The following is a 23,057-nucleotide window of genomic DNA, read 5'->3' as shown; positions in this document are numbered from 1 at the left end:
ATCTCAGCAGCCTGGGGCTTCTGGAGCAAAGACGCACCCAGAGCCCAGAAGCCAGGCACCCTCAGGGACTACAGAAGAAATAGAAGATTCACATGTGTTTAATGTATATAAAGGCAAGGAAAGGGCAGTCCCGGATTCAAGAGCGGTATTCTGTACAATGCATATGGTGGGGCTGAGGGAGAAGGGCAGGAGCCGGTAGAACCCACACCCGAACATGTACAAAAATAACTTAACACGGCGACCCCCACCAGCAAGGATGTAGAACTCTCCCCAGCCCCCAGGGCCGGAGGGCACATTCTAGAAAACGGCACGAAGGTTGCTAACCAGTGCGGGCCAAGATGCTGTGGGGGTGAGAAGGGGTGCCGGTCCGGAGGGGAGGAAGGCCTATGAGGAGGCCTTGAGACGGCTGGCAGCCGAGCGGGAGCTCAGCAGCTTGTCCACCATGGTGCGGGCGTAGCGGAGCCGGCTGGCCAGCTCCTTGGAGCAGCCGTACTCCTCCAGCAGGCTCAGGCGGTACGTGCGGAAGTCCCGCCTCTCGTCGATGTAGGTCACAGCTGCCATCAGTGGGCACAGGATGAGTTTGGTATGGTCCTAGGAGGGAAGCGGGGGGGAAGACGGACAGAGTTACCAATGGCCTGAAGGTCCCAGCTGCTAGTGCATGCAGGGGAGCAGAGGGGAGACACCACAGCTGCCGAGGGGTTCCCATCCCACCTTGCCTCATGCTCTTCCTACTGCCTGATGCCAAGCACAGGTCCCACGCCTCCCATTCCCCACCCCACTCCAGGGGCCTGTGGATGGGTACAGGTACCCCACCCCGACTATCCCCACCCTGGTTCACCTGGAAGAAGTTGATCTGCACACAGCCATTGCTGAGGTGCAGGATGATGGCGCTGCGGGTGCGAAACCAGGTGCGCAGGTAGGGTAGCCGGGCGAGCTCATCGCCTTCCCGGGGTGTGATGTTCGCACCTGCCTTCAGCAAGTGTTCACTCATGTAGTTCCGGAAATATTTCAGGAGAGTGATCTGGTTGGAAAGGGAGGGAGGGAGGCCAGAGTTGGAGCCAGAGCCCCAGGACATGCCTCCCTCCCGGCAACAGCAGGCTGCGGCCACCAGCCAGCACTCACCTTCTTCATGAGGGAGTTGGAATGGGAGCTCACGGTGAGGTAGGACTCTGTGCCATCACGCTCTATGTACTGCAGGCTGTCGCCGTCATTGTAGAGGATCAGGCGTGTCGAGTCATTGAAGAGCACCCCCACGCTGTTGTCGCATAGCTGGTACCCTGGTAGGTGGAGGGAGACCTCAGGAAGGGGGAGAAGGGAGCAGGGGGGCACTGGGAGCTGGAAGTGAGAGGCCTGGGAGGGAGACAGGAGATTGTTGGCAGCAGAGGACCAAGGAGCCAAAAAAGGTAAGAGCCTGGAACAGCTCAAAGGGTCACTGGGCCGTACCTGAGCCACCACCCATTCTGGAAGCAACCTACCAAGGCCGTACTTGTCCGAATAGTCCACCCACTTGCTAACCCAGAAGATGGGGATGCAGGCGGGATCCTCAGCCTCCTCTGCGACAGAAACAAACACATGGTTGGTCAGCACCAGAGTCTTCCCCTGCGGTCCACTCAGGTAGCCCATGCCAGGGAGGATTGCTGGGCACCCCACCCAGGCTCCATCCAAGGCCTGGGGCCCCAGGAAGAGCCAAGCAGGGCCTGTGCCACCACCAAGCCCTGGCAAGCAGCAGGACAGACAAGTTCCAGTTCATTCAGTCCATCCACTGATCAAAGGCCCACCCTGTGCTGGGCACTGTCACAGGTGCAGTGAGTGATGGCATAAAACCCAGCCTTCATGGAACTTACATTCTCATTATAGGGACAGAGGCTGATCAACATAAATATGGACAAAATGTTATTTCTATCGTGGTGAGAGTCAGTGGCTGATGGATTATCTAATTTTTTGGTTCTGAGTGATTAAGAAATTGTTAGAATATATACAATTCCAAATACATCAAAATGTTATGTTCAGGGGCACCTGCTCTGTCTGTTAAGCGTCTGACTTTGGCTCGGGTCATGATCTCAGGTTCATGGTATCCAACCCTGTGTAGGGCTCAGCCGGGAGCCTGCTTCTCCCTCTCCCTCTCCCCTTGCTTGTGCTCTCTCTCAAATAAATAAAATCTTAAAAAAAAAATGTTGTGTTCAGTGCATGTAATAATCCCTTATTTAAATACAGGGGGGGTGAGAAGTGCTAGGAGTGGGGGGCCAGGGAAATTGTCATGGGGCAGACATCTGAAGGAGCCGAGTGTGAGCCCTGCACATATGTGGAGGAAGTACATTCCAGAAGAAGGGAACAGTATGAGCAAGAGCCCTGAGGCTCTTGAAGACTAAGCAGGAATCCACCGAACAGCAGAAAGAGCATGTGCAGATGTATAAGGTAGCTCATGGAGATGCTGAATGACGGGGCACTGGTGGAGGCAGAACACATGAATCAGAAAAAGATAGGCGGGGCCTTCAATGCCAGGCTAACCCATTTGGATTTTAATCCATAGAAAACCAGGGAACTAACGATATTATGGAGACTGGGCCCGGACAAGCCTGGGACACACTGCAGCAGAGACTTCCCCGCCCTCTCCAGGTGCGCAGGCAACCCCATCCCCAGGCCCCTACCATGCCCACCTTGCCTCACCAGCCCCCGCTCTGAGGGCTTGGACGCATTGACGCTGTGTAGCTGCTGCAGCATGTCGCCCAGGTGGCAGTCAACCGCCTCACTGGTCTCCCGGACCACTGGCTCCTCTTTTTCCCGGGGCCGCTCAGGCATGGGGTTCTCCATGCCTAGGAAAAAGATGATGCATGGTCACTAGCTGGGCACAAAGGCAGCAGGCTGGGAGGGGCATAGGACCCTCTGCCACAGCTGGTACTCTCCCCAGAGAAAAATTATTTTGGCTGCCATTGCTTTGGGTAAACTGTGTCAGTGATGGGTATAGAGCAGCAGATGCCACACTCATGTGACAGCAGTATGATATTCATACCTCCAGGGCCAAGCCAAGCCCTTAAGGAAGACTTCATGACCACACACACCAAAGAGTTTCAGATGCTCTGGCCTCTGCCCCAATCCTGGGCCCTGCAGGACATCACCAGTCACTCCAGGAGACAGCATGAAGGCACCACCAGCTCAGAGCTGCCCGGCCAAGAATTAAAATCCAAGAAAATGGGAGGGCTCGGTAGATTGTACACAGCTCATCAACAAAATGGATTAAGCAGGCATTTGATGAAAACATGAGATTTCTTTTTTCCACCCCCAAGTTTTATATAGATGTCCAAAGTATCTGAAAAGATACACTTTGAGATTCTTCTCATTGGTTATATTTGGGTTAGAAAAGCCTGGATGATTTTTTTTTTATCTTTATGCTCTAATGTTTCTTTCCCCACCAACATGTGCTAGTTCTCCTTGTAGAATATGAAATTTGTCTTCTAATATTTTTAAGATCAGAGTTTTTAATTTAAAAAATTATCCTGTGGTAAGAACTGAAATGTGAAATAATAAGATATCTGGGATTTGCTTTAAAAACTCTAACAAAGGAGGCACCTGGGTGGCTCAGTTGGATAAGTGTCTGCCTTTGGCTCAGGTCATAATCTCAGGGTCCTAGGATGGAGCCCCACATCAGGCTCCCAGGGAGCCTCCTTCTTCCTCTGCCTGTACTCTCTCTCTCTGTCAAATAAATAAATAAAATCTTTAAAAAAAGAAACAAAAAAACCTCTAGCAAAGGGGCACCTATGTGGCTCAGTTGGTTAAGCATCTGCCTTCAGCTCAGGTCATGATCCCGGGGTCCTGGGATTGAGCCCCATGTTGGGCTTCCTGCTCAGTGAAGAATGCTTCTCCCTCTCCCTCTGCCCCTCCCCTGTTCTCTCTCTCAAATAAATATATATATAAAATCTTTAAAAAAAACAAAACTCTAGCAAGGGGGCGCCTAGGTGGCTCAGTTGGCTGGGCAACCGACTCTTGATTTTGGCTCAGGTCAGGACTCGGAGTAGTGAGATCAAGCCTCATGTGGGGCTTCCTACTCAGAGGGGCATCTTGCTTGGGATTCTCTCTCTCTCTCTGCCCAACCCCCTCGCTTGCAGGCTGTCTCTCTCTTAAATAAATACGTATCTTAAAAAAAAAAAAAAAAAAAAAAGAAGCCCCCAAAAAATCAACTCTAGCTGGGGACCTAGGTGGCTCAATTGGTTAAGCATCTGACTCTTGATTTCGGCTCAGGTCATGCTCTCAGGGTCATGAGATTGAGCCCCCTGGGACGCCTGGGTGGCTCAGTGGGTGAAGCATCTGCCTTCATCTCAGGTCATGATGACAGGGTCCTCTCTCAAATAAATACAAAAAATACTAAAAAAAAAAAAAAAAAAAGAGATCAAACCCCATGTCAGGCTCTGCGTTGGGTGTGGAGTCTGCTTAGGATTCTCCCTTTCCCTCTGCCCACCCCCTCCCCACTCTCTGCGTGTGCTTTCTCTCTCTAAAAAAATAAATAAAAATAAAAACTCTAGCAAAAAAAAGGGGAGAAGATAGAAATGGATAAAACCATGTATAGGCAGGTAATGTTGCTAACTACTGAAAATGGATGATGAATACATGGGGATTCTTCATCCAGTTAGTTCTCTCTGCTTTTGGGGAAGTTTGAAAATTTCCAGCATATGGGGCACCTGGGTGGCTCAGTCGTTGAGCGTCTACCTTTGGCTCAGGTCATGATCCCAGGGTGCTGGGATCGAGCCCCGCATTGGGCTCCCTGCTCAGCGGGAAGCCTGCTTCTCCCTCTCCCACTCCCTCTCCTTGTGTTCTCGCCGTGTCTCTCTCTGTCAAATAAATAAAATAAAATCTTTAAAAAAAAAAAAAAAGAAAATTTCCAGTAAAAGAAGTTTAAAAAAAAAAAAAGCTTTATGTTCAAAAATTCAAAAAGAAAAATAATCTTGGGGCACCTGGGTGGCTCAGCTGTTAAGCGTCTGCCTTCGGCTGAGGTCATGATCCCTGGGTCCTGGAATTGAGCCCCGCATCGGGCTACCTGCTCTGCAGGAAACCTGCTTCTCCCTCTCCCACTCCCCCTGCTTGTGTTCCGGCTCTCGCTAACTCTCTCTCTGTCAAATAAATAAATAAAATCTTTAAAAAAAAGAAAAAAAAACCAAAAAACAAAAAAACACCCAAAACCAAACCCCTCCCAAAAACCAAAAAACCCCCCAAAACCAAAAACCAAAACAGTATTAGATTACAACAGAAACAAATGAATTTATATATTAAATTGGTGCTATATCCACACAGAAGAAAAAAAGTATTTCAAACAACCTTTTTAAAAACACTAAATATCCTTAGTAAATATTCCAAGGACAAATGGAACTTGAATAAGCTAAAACATCATTAAAAAAAATAAGAGGAACTAGTTAATAGATGTTGAAAAATTTATGTATAATAGTATGAGGAAACAAGATTGTCAGTTGAAACACAAGAATAAAATCAAAGAAGTAAAAATCATATAAAACTGTATTTGAACTGGACACCCATAAATTACAAAAAGTAGTAACTCCACAGTAGACAAAATATTGTACCAGTGTTAAATTTCCTGAACTTGCTCACTGTGTCACGTGCTGTGGTTATGTGAAAGAATCTTTGTCTTTAGGAAAAATACACTGAAGTATTAAGTGGTCAAGGGCAGGATGTATACAACTTACTTTTAAGTAGTTCAGGAAAAAAAGTGGGTGTATATACATACACACGCACATAAACACACATATATAACTTTATATACACTAAAAAGAGAAAGATAAAGTGTAGAAAAATATTAATTGGTGGAGAAAAGGGAGCTTTTGTTATTCTTCCACCTTTTCATAATCTGACTGTTGAATGTGGGGGGGTGTGGGGGTCCACTGCATTATGCCCTACATATATATTTGAAATTTTTCATATTTTTTTTCAATGAACCATCAAATTGTGATGTTAGGAATTTTTTAAGATCTAAGAGTTTTTTGGGCATGGCATTCAGTCCACTCTCCTTTTTCTGGGCAGGACAGGTATGATCCAGCCAGGGTTAAAGTGTGTCTTTCCCACTAGGGCCCACCCAGGGGAAGGGCATTTTGCTCGGGGGTGGGGGGTGGGGGCTGTGGATTCAAGGACAGGCAGGTCCTACTGCACGCCTGTGCTCTGGGGGCCACCCATCCACACATCTGAAGCCTAGGCTCTCTCTGGGGGTCTACTGTTTTACCTTTATTGAGGACTGTGAGAGGTTTCCGGCTGCTGGGGTCCAGACTGCTGGGAGCGATGGAAAACCGGGGTGCAATGGTGAGACAGGTAATGGGGAGCCGGGCGGGGATGTAGCCAGAGGTAAAGAACTCGTCATTGAGCAGCTCATGAATGGTGGGGCGGGCAGTAGGATCTGTCTGAAGCATCTTCTGGATGAGGGAGGCGGCCACAGGGTTGACGTGCTGGTGCAGAGAGGGAGGGCCGTGAGCGGGACATGATGGAGGACCCGAGTGCAGTCTGTCATAAAGGCACCACAGCCCCTGGCCCACATAAGCCATGTTCAATGGCCATAAATTTGCCAGGTTCCCCATATTGGCTTTACTGAGTTGATAAATGTCAACCTAAGCTGTGAGAATGATCACTTCTCCTTCCTTTTGAGACTCAAGATTCATTGGATTTCCCCTGAATTTGTTCTCGAGTAACTTAAGGCGCTCACCACTAGGATAGCACTTGAGAACACAGGCTGGGGGGTCATAAAGACCTGGTTAAGTCCCAGTACTCTCCCTAACAGCAGCTGTGGCAAGGGACCCGACTTGCTCAGGACTTTGTATCTTCCTCTGGAAAGCAAGGACATAGCACCAAGCCTGGAGTCCTACTAGGATTTGATGGGGGGTAACCTAGCACAGGTCAAAGGCATAGTCACAGCCTAGCATTAGCTGTGCACTTAATATGTGCCAGCAGCGTTGCAAGCACGTCATGCATATTAACTCACCGACCCTTCACAAAAACATCTAAGGGGTGGAGTCTCTATTACGATCTCTCTTTTGCAGAGGAAGAAACGGAGCACAGAGAGGTTAAGTGCCCCTCCTAAGAATACATACCTAATGAGTGGTGAAGCCAGCATCCACACCAAAGCACTGGGGTGGTCTTGCGCACCCACTCTGAACCCTCCAGGGTCTGTCCATCTGACAGTTAAATGACCCTTCGTGACAGGTTTCGTCTGTCTGTCCTTATGGCCCTTGACTTCACAGGAGTCAAAGATACCAAACCGGAAAGCAGCCACACGTCATGACAGATTTCATCTGTCTGTCCTTATGGCCCTTGACTTCACAGGAGTCAAAGATACCAAACCGGAAAGCAGCCACATGTCGGGCTTCTGCAGAAACAGGCTGTTCCTTTCCAGTGCACTGATGCCAGTGGCTGTGAAAATGCGCACCACTTTGGATTCACGGTGGTTCAGGATTCTGTGAGTGCCTACTGTGTGCAAGGCACCCCACGAGCTGCTCCCTTTTATAAATGGGAAACTAGAGTTCAAGAGATTCAGGTCACTTGCCCACTGTGATCTGGCTGCTACGTGGCAGAGCCTAGTTAAATCAAGAAGGTCCATTTCCAGAGGTTAAGCAGCACTTCTGTGTCTGCCTCCTACTCCCTCCCCATTTTTTTTTCTCTTTCCACATCTTTTGGGTTATCTACCCAACCTCTGGGAATCTACAAACTCTCCCCCCTTAGAAAAAATGCCTCTGTATACACATGTCAAGCTCTGTAATTTCAAACACAGATCCACCAAAGCTCTGTGGCTACCCTAGGGGTAGGGTTGACCTATCTCTGTCCCCAGGATATGGCTGGGCTCAGTAAACAGCTTTTGGGGAAAAATAACCCCAAAACACAAAATAAACTTAAACTTAAAAAAAAAAGTTTTAGTCACCTTGGGAATACTGTAGTCATTCTTCTTGATCCGGAGGTAGGTCTCTTTGAGGCAAGAGGTCTCAAAAGGTGGTTTGCCCACTAACAATGTATACCTGTGAGCACAAGGGGGCTGATTTGGCTTGAGGCTCCCAGCCAAAACCTACCTGCCAGAGAAATCATCTCAGGGCTGGCATCTGGAAACTCTGACTTTGGGGCCCCCAAGGATAGTCCTCAAGTCCACAGGAGCCAGGACACGGGTGGGGCTGAGCTCTCAGGAGAAGACAGGCGACAGCACCAGGACTCTTAAGACTTGTAGTGACTTTTCAGCTGGAGCCTACAGGAATCCAGGGCCCCAAAGGCTGCCGGCCAGTACAAAACAGGTCCCAGGGCGCCTGGGTGGCTCAGATGGTTAAGCATCTGCCTTTGGCTCAGGTCATGATCCTGGGGTCCTGGGATCGAGTCCCGCATCGGGCTCCCTGCTCCTTGGGAGCCTGCTTTTCCCTCTGCTTCTCTCTCTCTCTCTCTCTCCGTCTCTCATGAATAAATAAATAAAATCTTTAAAAAAATATATTAAAAAACAAAACAAAACAAAACAGGTCCCAGTGCATGGGCTACCTGCCCCTATCGAGGCAGCTCCACTTTGATAGTTCTGCACTCAAGACATGAAGTTTTCATTTGAAAAAGCTCTACTGCAAAGAAGTACGGAAGCCACTGCTACAACTCACTTCTCCTACCAGTACCCTGGCAAACAACAATAAAAAAGAGAACACCCAAAAACGCCCAACCCTCTGCCCACCACCCACCCACCTCGGGAGGCCTTGATCCAGACTTCATTGTGCCTGGAAATCACCCAGGGATCTTAAAATCCAGATTCTGAGCCAGTGAGATTCTGCATTTCTAACAAGTTCCTGGGTGATGCTGCAGCCCTTTGCACCACACTTTGAGTAGCAAGGGCCTAGAGCAGGTTTGTGGAGGCCTCCCAGCCCTCTTCCCCAGTGCCTTAGCCCAGGCTGCTGCAGGAATCCCACAGGATACACCAGTGACAAGGAAAGGTATGGAAACCAGGCTTTGTTTTTGGGCAATCTGTTCTCTGGAGCAGCCTCTCCATAGCCAGAAAGGGCCAAAGAATAAAGTCAGCCAGGTGAGACATCCAAAAGGGCAGGTACGTCCTGAGACAACTCCCAACTTACATGATACACCCAATGGACCACACGTCCACCTCAAAACTGTGCCCTTTCTTGCTCAGCACCTCAGGAGCTATGTAATTAGGAGTCCCGCACAGGGTCTTCTTGCGTTCCCCGTCATATTCCACTTTGGTTGCCAGTCCAAAATCCCCTGGGACAGAGGGAGGAAGAGGGGGTACTCAGTTGCTAGCCTCTGTCATCTGGCAATGCAGAAAGCTGGTACAGGTGTGACTGTCAAGAACCAGGGTCATTTCCTCTCTTGGGCCCCTACTCGTTGTAGGCAGCAAGGCTTGTCCAAGATTCTTCCCACTATGTTGGCCCAGGGGAGGGACCTCCCAGCGCCCCTCCTCGCCCCTCCCCTTAGAAAGGAGGGCCCTCAGGGATCAACAAGTAAAGGTCAGGACCCCTATTTGGGAAGTTTGTGAGTTAATAACGGAGAGGTGGGGACTGTGGCAAATCGGAGGGAGCCTAAGGGGAACAGAGGGGTTTTAGCCCAGCAAAGAGCTGCCTGAGGGGATACTGTCTCAGAACTAAGGAAGCTCCCAGCTGTTTAAAAGGAGTTCCAAATCCCAATTTTTATGTCAAACATCCCAATTTATATCCATGGAAACTAATTCAAATTCTTTTTTTTTTTTTTTTTTTTTTAAGTACTGTGTGGAAGCACTAAAAAATGCATCTGCAGGATACAGGTTTGGGGCTCTTGGTTTTAAATTTCTGTACGAAAGAGAGGATTCTAGAGGCCAACAGCCCAGACTTCTACCATCCTTTTCCTCCCTCGTTTCCTTCCTATTTCCTCCTCCTCATTCTCGCCTCTGGGGGTGTCAAGCACTCCTCCTGCAGGGCCAGCACTCACCTATTTTCACCTCCAGATCCTCATTCAGGAAAAGGTTGCCCAGCTTGAGGTCCCTGTGAATAACCCGGTTTCGGTGCAGGTACTGGCAGCCAAGGACAATTTGCCGAAGATAGTAGCGGGCTTCCGGCTCAGTCAGTGCTTTCCTCCGCTTGTGCAGCTCCAGGAGAGACTGAGTGGGGGAAGGAGAGGAGGAATGGGGAGCCGGTACCGAGGCACAGGGGGAAGGGCTTGTCATTAAAGGCAGCCCAGGGCTCCTCTCCCCATTCCTTCTCCAGGACAGCTGCGAGCCTGGCCACTACCGTTCATAGCACCCCTTCTCCCACTAGCTCCCTCCCAAGCCTCCTACCTGGGATGCCTCTTTCAGCCCCACTCCCGGCAGCTCCGAGTCGGCAGTATCCCTCCCCCCGGCCTTCGCGCCGCAGGAGATCCCTTTCCAGCCGCTTCTCCTTCCGGAAGCTCCGAAGTCTGGCTCCAACCACCCTCTCCCCGACCCAACCCTACTCCGGAAGCTCCCGAACCGCAGCACCCCTTCCCCGGGACTCCCCCCTTAGCAACTCCGGAAGCCCTTGCGTCCAGTACCAGGATTCTCCTACCCGCTCAACACCTAGCGTCCAGGAGCCGCCTTCCCTAGCAGCAACAGGACTCGGGCGCCACTTAGCAGGAACCCCCTCCCCCTAGCAGCTCCAAGTGCCAAGCACCCTCTCCCCTCTCCTCGAGGCCTTTACAACCCCTAGATCGAAGTTCCCAGCACCTCCTCTCTAGCAGCTCCGAGCCCCCCGAGCACCCCAAACCCCGGCCCCCGGGCAGCGACACTCACCCTCCGGCGGCAGAGCTCCAACACCACGAATACGAAGTCGTTGTCCTCGAAAAAGCCATGGAAGCCTACGATGTGCTGGTGGGCAAGGCTGCGGTGAATGGATATCTCCATGGACATCTTCTCCTTCTGGTGCGGCTTGAGCAGCAGCGATTTAGGCACGATCTTGCCAGCGAACACCTCCTTAGTGTCAGCGTCCGAGATCTCGAAGCACTTAGCAAAGCCGCCCTTCCCCAGAAAGCGTCCCCGCAGGTAGCGCCGCCGGCTGCGCGGGTCCACTAGGACCTCCGGGATCTCTTTCGCCGACGGAGCGGCTGCCGGGGCCCCGGGAGCTGCAACTCCGGGGCCCCCGGCTTTCCCTGGGTCGGCTGGTGCCCGCGCCAGCTTCCCTGCAGTTGCCGCCGCACTCATGTTCCCGGAGTTGCTCCGCGGACCTAGCAGAGTCTGAGCAGAGGCTTGGCACCGCTTCGCTCCTCCTCGAATTCAAACGCGGCGCCGGGAACGTTACAAGAGCCTGCGCACCACTGATTGGCCGCGGGGATTTAAAATCCAAACCCGCCCGCCGCGCGGCACGATGGGAGCGCTCCGCACCGCTGCCTCCTTTAAACCCGTACCCTGTCCTGGGCTGGGGGAGACTTGATTGACAGGGACTCGCGCACAGCAGACACGTGGGATGCCTGGGAAACCGTACCCGGCGTGGGGATGCCGAGACCAGGCCCAAGGAGAGGGGGGAGTTCAGGGTTTCTCCCTTTCTCCGCGGCCGAGGAAGTTCCTGCAGTTCCCATGCACCTCCTCCAGGAAGCTTTTCCTAACACCTTCCTCCACCCCCGCCCCGCCTTCTATACTATAAACTCGAGAATAGAGACCTGGCAGGGCAGCTTTAGGCACCCGCCTCCGATGTCCTCAGCTCTCTTCTGAGACACCCCAATAAGCTAAAACCCAAGTAAAAACACGGAGCTTGCCAGGCAGATGCACTTTCGTGGCAAGGCCCCTACTTTCAGAATAACAGCTGCTCCTAAGCCCCTCCGGAATATACAGCAAACTCCACTCAAAGCACATATGGTTCAGGGACCACCAGCATTACCATCACCTGGGAAGTTGTTAGAAAGAAAATTTCAGGCCTTACCCCAGACCTCCTGATTCAGTAATCTGCCTTTCAATGTGACTGCCAGGTGATTCCCACACATACTGATGTTTGAGGCTCACAGTACCAGTCTCCCCCCCACCCCCCGCCACTATTCAAGAAAGTTGTCTGTCTGGCTTGCTCACTGCTGTATTTCCCAGGGTCTAAAAGAGTGGACCCCCAAGTCTCTGGTGAGAGGAAGGATGGCTGGTTGGCAGAATGCCCAGCAAACTGGTAGGCCACAGCCATACACCCTGCACGGGTATGTTTTGTTTGGCCTCCCACTTCTGAAAATTTGGATTCATTTACAGCACTTAAAAATCAAGAGAGCTTACATAAAACTTCAGCTTTGTTTTTTCCTAACAAACAAAAACTAGAAGGTTCCACAACTCTATGCCACATACTTTCCTAGTTTGCGATAGTTCGCTGCTATTTCCCTTGGCCCATTTGCCTGACTTCCCAAAGTACGTGAGTGGCAGACCTAGAACAGCAAAATGCCCTAGTTAGAAGCCCTTTCTCTGTTCCCCCCCTGTACCCTATGATGTCTTGGATAGAGCCCAGCAAGTATCAACCATATGGTAAGTATCTCTTTACCTGCCTCCCAATAAACTGAGAGGTGATGATGACGTCTTTCCTAGCCCATGTCCCAAGCTCCCAGAGCAATGCCTAGTAAAAAGGAGTAACTGAAATGTTTGCTGAATAAAAGGAAGGTTTTTTAAAAAAATTAACTTGCTATTATTTTTTATCCTTGTGGTGTGTAATCTTCCTATTGAAGTTTAAGATATGTAGAGAAAATGTTTACATAACTACAGCTCAATGAATTTTCACAACTTGAACCCACCTCACATGAGCAACACCCAAATTGAGGAAAAGAACACTACCAACACCCCAAAAGTCCCCCTTGTGCCATCTTGGGAGTCCCCAAAACTACTCCGCAGTTTGAACGACTTGTTAGGAGACTCACAGGACTCAGCATATAGTCTTACTGTCAGCAGGCTATAATTTATTACAGCGAAAGGCTACCAAGCAAAATCAGCAAAGGGAAAAGGTGCATAGAACAAAGGAAACCGGGAGCAAGCTTCCCAGAGCCCTCTCCCAGTGGAGTTACACAGGACACAGTTCCTCCAGCAGTGGGTTACGATAAGAAGTGTGAAATGTTATATGCCAGGGAGGCTCCTTAGAGACTCAGTACCCAGGGCTTTTACTGGGGGCCGGTCAAGTCGGCACCCTCTGCCTAGCACATACCCAAATTCTGGATTCCTGGAAGGAAAGCAAGGTATTCAGCATAAACCATTTTGTTTGCACAGTTTAGGCACAGTGAGCCACTCTTATCATTTAGGGAATGTTGAGAATCCTCCCGAAATCCAGTTACCCAGATGTCAGCATTGCAAACAAGGAGAGCAGTCTCAGGCCTACTCTGTTAACTCTCTTCTGCACCAGCCCCCACCTTGGCCGTTGGCCCAGGCTTCTATACAGCAAGTTTATTATCAGTAGGACCCCATGCAAAAGGATGAGACCAACCTGAAGTACTGATCTCAGTTATGCTCCTTAGAGGTCCTACATTTAGCCAGTTAAAATAAATCCCATTAGCCATAAAAGTCTATTTTAGATATGGTATATGTCAACTATACCTCAATTAAATAAAAACAACAGTCTATCTTAGAAAGTCAAGTGGCTCCCTAACTAAACTTCTGTATGATTCATTTTTACCTGGCCCTAGATACCAATTCAGGTACAGCAAGGCTGTGACCAGCAAGTTCAAGCTGATCTTCAGATCAACACTTCCAGGGCTGAAACAGTGTGGCGAGAGGGCACAGAGACAGAAGTAGAATCCCAGAGGGCACATGCTCCCCCTGGAAACGAGTTTGCAATGTTAGGGTACCTCAAGCAGGGCATATGTTAGGTGGTGGAGGTTAACAGGACCCCCAATGTAAGCCTTCTGCCACGCGGCCTCCTGCCCTGGAGTTTCCAATTCAGTCTGAAAGATCCAACCAGCCCTTTGTTCTGCTTGTCTATGATACAGAGGTATGCATCTTGTGAGTGTGCGTTCTGTGTGGGAAGTGCAGGAGCCCAGACCCTCTGTTGTCAGGCGGTGCTGTGAGCTGTGAGCACAGGCTCAGCAGTCTGAGCTCAAAGCGCTCCAGCGCATGGAAAGGCAGCTCTGGAATCTTCTGTCAGGAAGAGGGGAAAGCTTCCAGATAGAGTTCTGAAGAACCAAGGTCATAAATGCCCCCCACCCACTTGCCCAAGGCTCCCCAGGTGCCAGTACTTTTCTCCACTGTTACAAAGTCTTCAGGCCCCAACATTCAGCAACCCAACAACATTCTTTCAATCACCTCTTCTTCTCCAGGCCTTTTATCTGCAAGGACTGTATGCAGGAGGCACAAATACGTTTTTGCAGGTAAACATTTTTATCTCACTTAACCAGAAAGACAAATTCGGGAATTGGTCAGGATGTATCCCTAACCGCCCCCCCGCCACCATTCCTGTGCTGAAGCCCTCACCCCCAGTACCTCAGAATGTGACTATATTGGGAGACAGGGCTTTCAAAGAGGTGACTCAATTAAAATGGACTCACTAGGGTGGGCCCTCATCTGATCTGACTGGTGTCCTTGTAAAAAGAGATTAGGACACAAGACCGAGGGGCGACTACGGCAGAACACATGGGAGGGTGGCCCCCTGCAAGCCAGGGAGAGACAACTCAAGAGAAATCAAACCTGCTGACACCTTGGTCTTGGACTTCTGGCCTCCGGAACTGTGAGAACACACATTTCTATTATTTAAGCCCCCCAGTCTAAGGCATTTTGTGATGGCAGCCCTAGCCGACTAATGAGGATGAAAGCCTGAATTTTCAAAAAATTTCAAAATGGGTTTACAGAACCTCCCACTCCTTTTATCCAGTGAACAGCCTCGATCAATCCCTCTCTGGAGACAGCTCTATTCAGATAATGAACCTTACTAAGTGTGGATGGAGGGGGGTGGAGTAAGGAAGTAGAAGCAGCCCACTGTGGTGAGTTGCAACTAATCTAGAAAGCTGAACGCAAGTCAGCAGCAGTGAGACATCCCCATCAAGAAGGCCAAAGTCTGATCTGTCAACAGCAGGAGAAGGGGTCACAGTCCCTGTGATGTGCCGTCCCCCAATGTGCAGCTGTTGGCAGGGATCACAATTAGGGTGCGGGTAGCCTCCAGGTTAGCGATGAAGAGCTGACCAGCAACTTGATCTTTAGAGGGTCTCATAAGAGAACGAGGCCTCTTCTGTGGGCATGTGTGTGGCCTGATGGTCCAGCCAGCATCCACGATGGAGGTCTTCATCCTTTAGAGCTCCACAGAAGGGGTCCTAAATCTCCAGTGGCCGCAGGGTCTGAGTCCTTTACATGGAGCCTGCGTCTGCTTCCAGGTCAGCACGGCTCCTGCTGGGACTGAAACAGCTGCCTGCGGCCTGTAGCAGTTTTCAGCTTCGTCACATCCAGACAAGAAGAATCAGGGGATCTGGGATTCCGAGAATCAGCTGCTTCTCTCCGGCTTGTTGCAGAAAGACATACTGCAGTACCAGACAGCCATGGTCCCGGTCTAAGTGATGAGCAAGGCTTCCTCTTCCTGCTGTCAGTCTTAGAGTCCGAACTGACTGGCCCAAAACCAGGCGCATCAGGCTGGCCAGTCATCAGCCTCCATGCGTCAGACATTTGATTTCAACTAGGGCTCACTGGCAATTTAACTGCTTTTTCCAATGCCAAATGTGCATTGTCATCCAGAAATTGCCTCTCTTTTCATGTTGTCGCACCTTCCAGAGGTTCCAACAGACATTAATCACAGCAAAAATCATCAGTCCTGAAGACCTGTTCTGGTTCTGATACTCAAAGAATTTAAACTCCAACACACCCACTGGTAGCAAAACGGAGGAAGCTGTATCCCACCAACACCTTCTTAATTTTTTTTGCATCTCTCTTTGATGGGATGATCCCTCTAGCATTTATGAAATTACAACTATATAACATTTTAAATCGATTTTATATTTCCAGATATAAAAGCCACAAAATACAAAGTCATTTTTTAAAACTTCCCCTTTTTTTCTCATTGCAAATTCACTCAAACCCCTAGCAAATTCAGCATTGACAGAATTATAACCACAGGCCTGAAGTGCTAACTCTTTTTTGCAGAGGTAGAAACAACCCCCATAAGACTTTGAAACAATGGGATCAAAAACCACTTAACACCCACTGCATGTATATTTTATTTATTCCATTTAGGAACATTTTTTAAGAAATGATAAAGCATTGAAGAAACTTTAATTCCCTTTCAACCCTTAACAACTGTTTTCATATTCCTTTCTAGTTCTTGTCAACATGGACTTTTGATCAGTACAGCTGCAATTATGCCACGTTAATACCATCTATCTGCAGAGTGTCCCTGAACGCTTACTGAGCCCTTACTAGATGCCGTGCATGGGGCTAAGAGCTTTACAGAGATGATCTCCCTGAATCCTCACGAAGACCTTATTCCCATTTTGAAGATGAGGAAATGAGCACTATTGCCCCAGGTCCTGTAGGCAGGAGGTGGCACAGCTAGAATTGCAACCCAACTCTGCTAGCTCCAAAGTACCCCTCATGGTGTCCCTGGGGGCCTTGTCTGTCTGGCTAGCTGCCAATCCCAGACTCATTTGTTCACTCACTCACTCCCTACCAAAAAGCAATATGACATAGATCTTAAACTCATGGACTAGAGAACCCCAGGTTCAAACACCAGTTCCTCCCCTTATTAGCTGTATGGGCAAACTACTTAACCTCTCTGTGCCTTTACCTCCACCTCTATAAAATGGAGATAATTATAGTGCCCATCTCCTAGGATTCTATGTGGGACGTGCCTATCTCCGAAGGTTCTTGTGAAGAGCTTCTGTGAGGACAGCACTTCAAACACACCAGGCACATGATCATGCCTCCTGCTGTTGTGATGATTGAAATAAAGAGAACCTGTGGCTATTCTCAGGGTCTCCAAGAGGCCTTGCAGTTCCTGAGTCTCAAATTTCCTTATTCTCCCCTTCCTCTGGCCCTACTGCTTCTGCAGGCTCTTGCTGTTCCATACAAAGTCAGAAAGTGTGCCCAGCAGACACCAAAGGTTAGATGAATACAGCTGAAAAGAGGTATGTTGGTAGGGCTAAGAAAGACCAAGGCTGAATGTCCAGACCCAAGGTCTGAAAACCAGAGAGGGTGTGGACGCCATTCTCATGTCTCTTCTCTTAGATGATTTTCATATGCCCGAACCATCTGTGTGATGGCCCATGGACTTGGAGATACAGAACAAGCCATCTCTTCTCCTTAGGGAAGCAGGGACATCTTGTGCTAACTCTTCTCATTTCAGGACCTGGGTCAGAGTGCTTCATGAAAAGTAGGTGTGGCCAACCCACCAGCAAAAACTTCAGGAAAACAAAGGATTAACCGACTGGGCAGCAAGGATCCTCCTCAGAGCCAAGTGCTTTGGAGGCCCAGGATACTGGGGGAACTGCATAAAACATGGACTTTGCAGCCAGATAAGACTTGGCTTTGATTCTAGCTCAGTCGTTAATTAGCCGTGTGACACTGGGCAAATTTACTTAACCTCTCTGATGATCAGTTTCCTCCTCTGTATAATGAGTTGTAAAGATCTCTACACTTTTGACAGTTGGGAGGATTAAATGTTTTCTAATAAGTGCCTGGCAAGGAAGGGTGATCTCTTCTTTGTGGTGGAGTGATTTTAAATGAACAGATGTTTTTAATTTTATTCTAAATTTAAAAATATGTAAGAATGTTGTCCTTTATACTGTGAGGGATTTCACTCAAGATGTATCACTTTCTAATAATAGTTGTTAAACCTACCAGTCATTGAGTGCTTACCCTGAGCCAGGACTCCTGCTTTACACGTCTGAATGCATTTAAATCCTCATAACAACCCCTACGCATGTTCCCCATTTTATAGATGAGAAATCCGAGGTTCCACAAGAGGAGATAACCTGCCCAAAGTCACAAGGCTAGTAAACAGCAGGGCCGGGATTTGGTCTGCCTGTCTCCGGTGCCCACAGTCTTCACCACTATGATGCAAAAAAAAGGCCCCAGGCCTCCATCACAGCACTCTGTTTCCTTGGCTTTCTCTCCTACTAATCTGTAAGGGTCTGGCCCCATCTTATTCTCCACTGTATCTCCAGGAGCTAAGTAGGGGAGGGCCTGGCACTCAGCAGTGGCTCAACAGGTATTTGTTAAATGAGTAAATGGGAGATGTAGCAAGTGGTCAGGGTCCCACCTTCCTAGCCCTACAGGCAGCAAGTGTATGTCTAGAAAAGCACAACACCATTACTGGGGGCTCTAGAAGAGTTTCAGCAATCATGGATTTACAGAACTGGTCCAACCTGGCAGGACACTTTGCTGACAACTGTTTTGAAATAACCAAGCCTTAACACATTGTCTCAACACTGCCAATGTAATAACAGGGGCCTCACAGCTCCACAGAAGCTACCCCCAGGGGACCAGCCAGCCAGATCTGATCACCCAAAGCAACCAACCATGTCCATTAACGTCAATTTGTCCTGGAGAATGGCTGAGGGCAAGTCAGAACATGTCTGGGGCTCCATGTTCTAGACCCCTGTGGGCTCTCACTGGCCAGATCAATACACCAAGAAAGGCCTCCCTAGCCACCAAGATCCCTTTATAGCTGAGAAGCTTCCAAGGATGTATTAAATAGAAGCAATGTTTGTCTGAGTTACTTTAAGTCTGTCACCAGCCACATGGGTCAGAGTGACTAAGAAGGGGACTATGGCCTTAGGCTCTTCGTGAAATGGCCCATGCAGAAGTGACTAATTCAGAGGCACTGCAGATTCCAATTAACCACGGGAGCCCTGTGCAACCACATGCAACAGATCAGTCAACATGAGGCACATGAGTCAGTCATTCAACCTTGTTCCCTGCACCGGGGATCCCGCAACGTGAGACTTATCTAGGCTGGGTAGGGACTCAGGGGAGGAGGAGCTCACATCCACGTAATCACCCCATTAAGTATGTGCTGGATACCCACAGGCTCACACTTGACTCCTCAGGAACTCACAGCTGGGTGGGCCCAGACAAGAACGCAAGTCCATAACTAAAATTCTATCTAGGCCTTGATAGGGGTCCCTCCACAAAGACTCGTGGGGTCCACGAGGAAGCAGTTCCAGGCAGAGGAACATCCTCTAAATGACTCTATTGAACACTCTACTTTGCCTAAGCAACATCCTCTCTGTGCCAGGCCCAGGTGCCTCTCACAAGGCACCCCCCTCAACAAGATCAAGGGTAATGAGAGACTGGAGAGATGGTTAAGGGTAGGCAGGGAGACTGTGGGCAGTGAAGACAACTGGAGAAAAGGAAGGGCCTGAACTGGACAGCCCTGCAGCCATTCATCCCCTCTTCTGGTAATACCACCTTCCCCCCCCAACCACTAGGCGCCAGCTCTCAGTCCATGTGGGTATGTGCCCAGGTCTAGGCAATCAGTGCATTCCATTTTCCTGGCCACAATGATTACTTGAGGCTGGATACATCCCAGGTTTGGGCCAATGACAACCAGGTCCAGGGGTTTTGTCAAGGAAGGGGAGCTCTTGGGGCGCCTGGGTGGCTCAGTCAGTTAAGCAGCTGCCGTTGGCTCCAGTCATGATCTAGGGGTCCTGGGATGGAGCCCTGCATCAGGCTCCCTGCTCAGTGGGGAGCCTGCTTCTCCCTCTCCCTCTGCCCCTCCCCCTGTTTGTGCTCTCTCTCTCTCTCAAATAAATAAATAAAAAATCTTAAAAAAAAAAAAAAAAGGAAGGGGAGCTCTTTCTACCAATAACTGGAGCTGGAGGGTCACTCGTGAAGCCAACTCAAAGGGAAGCAGAGTCAAGGGCTGAAGAGACAGATCCCTGATGATGCTGTTGTGAGTCTTGGAATATGGCCTGAAACCCCATCTGGCCCTAGCCTTATCAGCTCCACGAGCCAGTGAATCCCCATTCTACCCTAAGCCAACTGGAAACAGTTCCAACCAAGGTTCTCCCATCAGTCTGCTCTTCTGGGAGTATTGTGAGGACAAAGAGACTTTCTTCTCTGGGGTTTTAAAGGTAATTATCTGGTGACAGATTGTCCCTGGGGTGAGAGCCACCATGGAGACAAGAGTCCAGCTGGCCTTTCCTAGGACACATAAGGCTGTCAACAGCCTTTCTAACAGTATCGGTCCATAATTATAGACTCTTTCACTGTAGCTATTGTTTCCATCTGCCCAGCACCTTGCTTTGGTGATGGGCTCTGCTGTTTCTCCACCACAGGGTGATGGAGGAAAGCTCATGACCCAGATCAGGTTTATTGTAGGGCCCTGGCTGCAGTGATTAATCCAAGAGGGTATGGGATTCACCAGAAGTCACTGAGAACCTTTCTGTGGGACTTCCCCAATTAGAACTGGAGGGAAGAAGCCTTTCTTTCAGGGTCACCAAGCTCAGAGGGTACAAGTCTGGAGCTGTCAGCTGCCACGTGCCACAGTGCATGGAGAAAGCCCCCTTGCAGGAGGAGAAAAGGAAGCTAACACACAGGCCTGGGAGAGCTTGCTTATTGTCTCCCTATGTCCAGTCTCCCCCCTCCCTTCCTTTTACTGTTAGAAATCTCCTTCCTCAGAGTTTTGGCTACCCAGCCAGTGACTAAATTTACAGCCTCCCTTGTGGCTAAGCATGGCCATGTGACAAGATAGGAGGAGCTTGGGTGTTTGATGACTTCATGGAGCCCAGCCACCTACTTGCCCTGAACAACCTGCCTATCCCTGCACTGTTAGGTGAGAGAGAGAGAACTTTCTAACTTGTTGGAGCCACAGTATTTCCATGGTCTCTTGTTACAGCAGTCTAGTCCATACCTCTACTAATGTGCAGGTGAAAAAGATATAGAAAACAGAGGTGCCTGGGTGGCTCAGTCAGTGAAGCATCTGCCTTCAGCTCAGGTCATGATCCCAGGGTCCTGGGATCGAGCCCCACGTCAGGCTCCTCGCTCAGCGAGGAGCTTGCTTCTCCCTCTCCTCTGCCTGCCACTTGCCCTGTTTGTGCTCTCTCTCTCTCTGTCAAATAAATAAATAAAATCTTTAAAAATAGTAATAAATAAATAAATAAATAAAATCTTAAAAAAAGATATCGAAAACAAAGAGCTCTGGACATAGTTGTCCCTGCAATGATAACATTATTACTTACAGAGTGGTAGGAGCTATCTTTAATGTTTACATATAGTAGCTCATTTACTCTGAACCAATTCTGCGGGGGCACTGTTGTTGTTCCCATTGTACAGCTTAGGATACAGGGCAGAGAGATTAAGTAACTTGCCCAAGGCAATATTACATTGCCTCTCAAGCTAGTCTTTTCCATGATTTGTTGTGTAAGCCAATAAAACCCCTTTCTTACTTAAACTGGCTCAAGCTGGATTTCTGTCACTTGCAACAAAGCAGTTTGACTGGATTTTTGTCTAATCCAGCTTGCAGATTCCTCTATAGAGTGTCAACCATATGGTATGGAATTTTAAGACACTATTTCTTGACTGCAAGCAACACAATTCTCCCATGAAACCTGCTCCTGTTTAGCTTCTTAAACCACAACTGCAGCTACGAGACAACAGGGCACATTGCAAGGAGATAGTCTTCTCAGAGGGGACACTGGGCTTCCTGTCTGTGGCAGACACTGTTGGATGATTCATCCAATAACCGCTCCCAACTCCCTTTCCCTTAGCTGCCTGAAAAAGGAAAATACTTTCTCAGTTTTCTGTACAGAGAGGGTTGGCCAGATGATACAATTTGCGGCAATGAAAGGTATTATAGCAGGAGGAATTCCAGCATAGTGATTAAAAGTATGGGCCGCAGGGGTGCCCAGGTGGCTCAGTCAGTTAAGTGTCTGCCCTCGGGTCAGGTCATGATCCTGGGGTCCTGGGATTGGGACCAAGCCTCCAGTCAGGCTCCCTGCTCAGCGGGGAGTCTGCTTCTTCCTCTCCCTCTGCCCCTTCCCCCACTTGTGCTCTCTTTCTAAAATAAAATAAAACCTTTAAAAGTATGAGCTCTAGAACCAGAATGCTTTGACTCACTGTCGTATTGGGTACTTTACTTAACCTCCTGTTTCTTGAGGAGAGTAACTGTACCTACCTCATGGTGGTTGTATTAAAAAGTTAATAAATGTACAGAACTCAAAAGAGTACCAGGTACATGGTAAACACACTATAAGTATTAGTGATTGCTATTTTTGTCACCTGTATGTGCCAAATATGGAACAATCTCTAAGGCATACTGTTAAGTAAAAGCAGCAAGATGGGAAGAGCACATCTACCATGTGCTCACATTTGTATGCATACAGAGGCTAAGGTATACATATCTATCTGCTTGTGCATGCAGACTGTCTCTGGTAGGATAGACCCAAAACTGTTCAGAGTAACTGCCTCTGGAAAGTAGAACGTGGAACTGGGATTCTGGATTGGGAAATTCTACTTCACTGCATGTCCCCTCTTTACTAACTGGATTGGATTTTTGCAATCATGTACTTGAGTTACTTAAGGCTTTTAAAATGTTTAAGAGGCTTTAAACAATCCCACTTTCTCTTAGTTTTCATTGTTCACAACAAAATGGGCAGTGAAAAAAATGATATGTCAATTACATCTCAGTGAAGCTGGAAAGGATAAATTGAAAAAGAAAATGGACAGTCGTTGCATGGCAGTCAGCTAGCTTCCTTTTAGAGGTATTCAAACACAGGCCGGATGGTAACCTATTAGACGTGCCCTGGAAGATCTTACTAGCTAACGAGAGATTAGCTTAGACAACATCAAAGCTCTGTCAGTTCCAAGATTTGCCTTTATGGTGGCACAAAAGGAGAAGGGAGCTGGGGGAGATGCCAGGAAATGACCAAAAATTAAAAAAAAAAAAAAACCCAAAAAACAAAACAAAACAAAAACCCTGCAATCATCACAGACTACTGGTATCAGACAGGGCACATAGCAGATGTGCTCCAAGGGTAAGCCTAGTCTCATCTGACCAGGGCAGAGCTGAACTGCACGGCTATGCTGCCAGACAGACATGGGTGTGACTCCTGGGTCAGTCACTTTGTCACTGTAGGGACTGGACCAAATTATCTAAGATCTTTGAGTTTTTTCTCATTTGTAAAATAGGAATAACATCCCCCTTACTGGGTTGGTTTGAGCCATAAGCAGACTAGTGAATGTAAAG

The 23,057-nt window shown here is 48.8% G+C and overlaps 1 protein-coding gene across 1 annotated transcript; it reads right to left on the bottom strand.

The window, feature by feature from the left end:
* Positions 1 to 82: 82 nt before the first annotated feature.
* PLK1 (polo like kinase 1) lies at positions 83 to 14,108 on the bottom strand. The gene is made up of 10 exons (XM_025855400.2): positions 10,739 to 14,108; positions 9,922 to 10,090; positions 9,075 to 9,219; positions 7,904 to 7,997; positions 6,221 to 6,440; positions 2,658 to 2,813; positions 1,476 to 1,553; positions 1,123 to 1,277; positions 839 to 1,021; positions 83 to 591 (listed from the first exon to the last, which is right to left on the bottom strand). Exons 1-10 carry the CDS (start codon positions 11,144 to 11,146, stop codon positions 385 to 387), a joined length of 1,815 nt encoding a protein of 604 aa, XP_025711185.1. The 5' UTR covers positions 11,147 to 14,108; the 3' UTR covers positions 83 to 384.
* Between the last annotated feature and the right edge of the window lie 8,949 nt (positions 14,109 to 23,057).

This window comes from Callorhinus ursinus, unplaced genomic scaffold, assembly GCF_003265705.2.
Source record: "Callorhinus ursinus isolate GAN/ISIS: 27379988/994484 unplaced genomic scaffold, GSC_fseal_2.0 scaffold85, whole genome shotgun sequence".
Classification (NCBI taxonomy): domain Eukaryota; kingdom Metazoa; phylum Chordata; class Mammalia; order Carnivora; family Otariidae; genus Callorhinus; species Callorhinus ursinus.
Note: the sequence above shows the minus strand (reverse complement) of the source record. Positions and strands in the feature narration are given on the sequence as shown.

What these genes read in the sequence shown, in the direction of transcription:
- PLK1 (XM_025855400.2), bottom strand. Translation starts at nt 11,146, where the DNA reads ATGAGTGCGGCGGCAACTGCAGGGAAGCTGGCGCGGGCACCAGCCGAC. An exon ending in GGATCTGGAGGTGAAAATAG is followed by an intron (nt 9,220 to 9,921) that starts GTGAGTGCTGGC and finishes CCTCTGTCCCAG; the next exon opens with GGGATTTTGGACTGGCAACC. An exon ending in TCTCACAGTCCTCAATAAAG is followed by an intron (nt 2,814 to 6,220) that starts GTAAAACAGTAG and finishes TCTTTTTCCTAG; the next exon opens with GCATGGAGAACCCCATGCCT.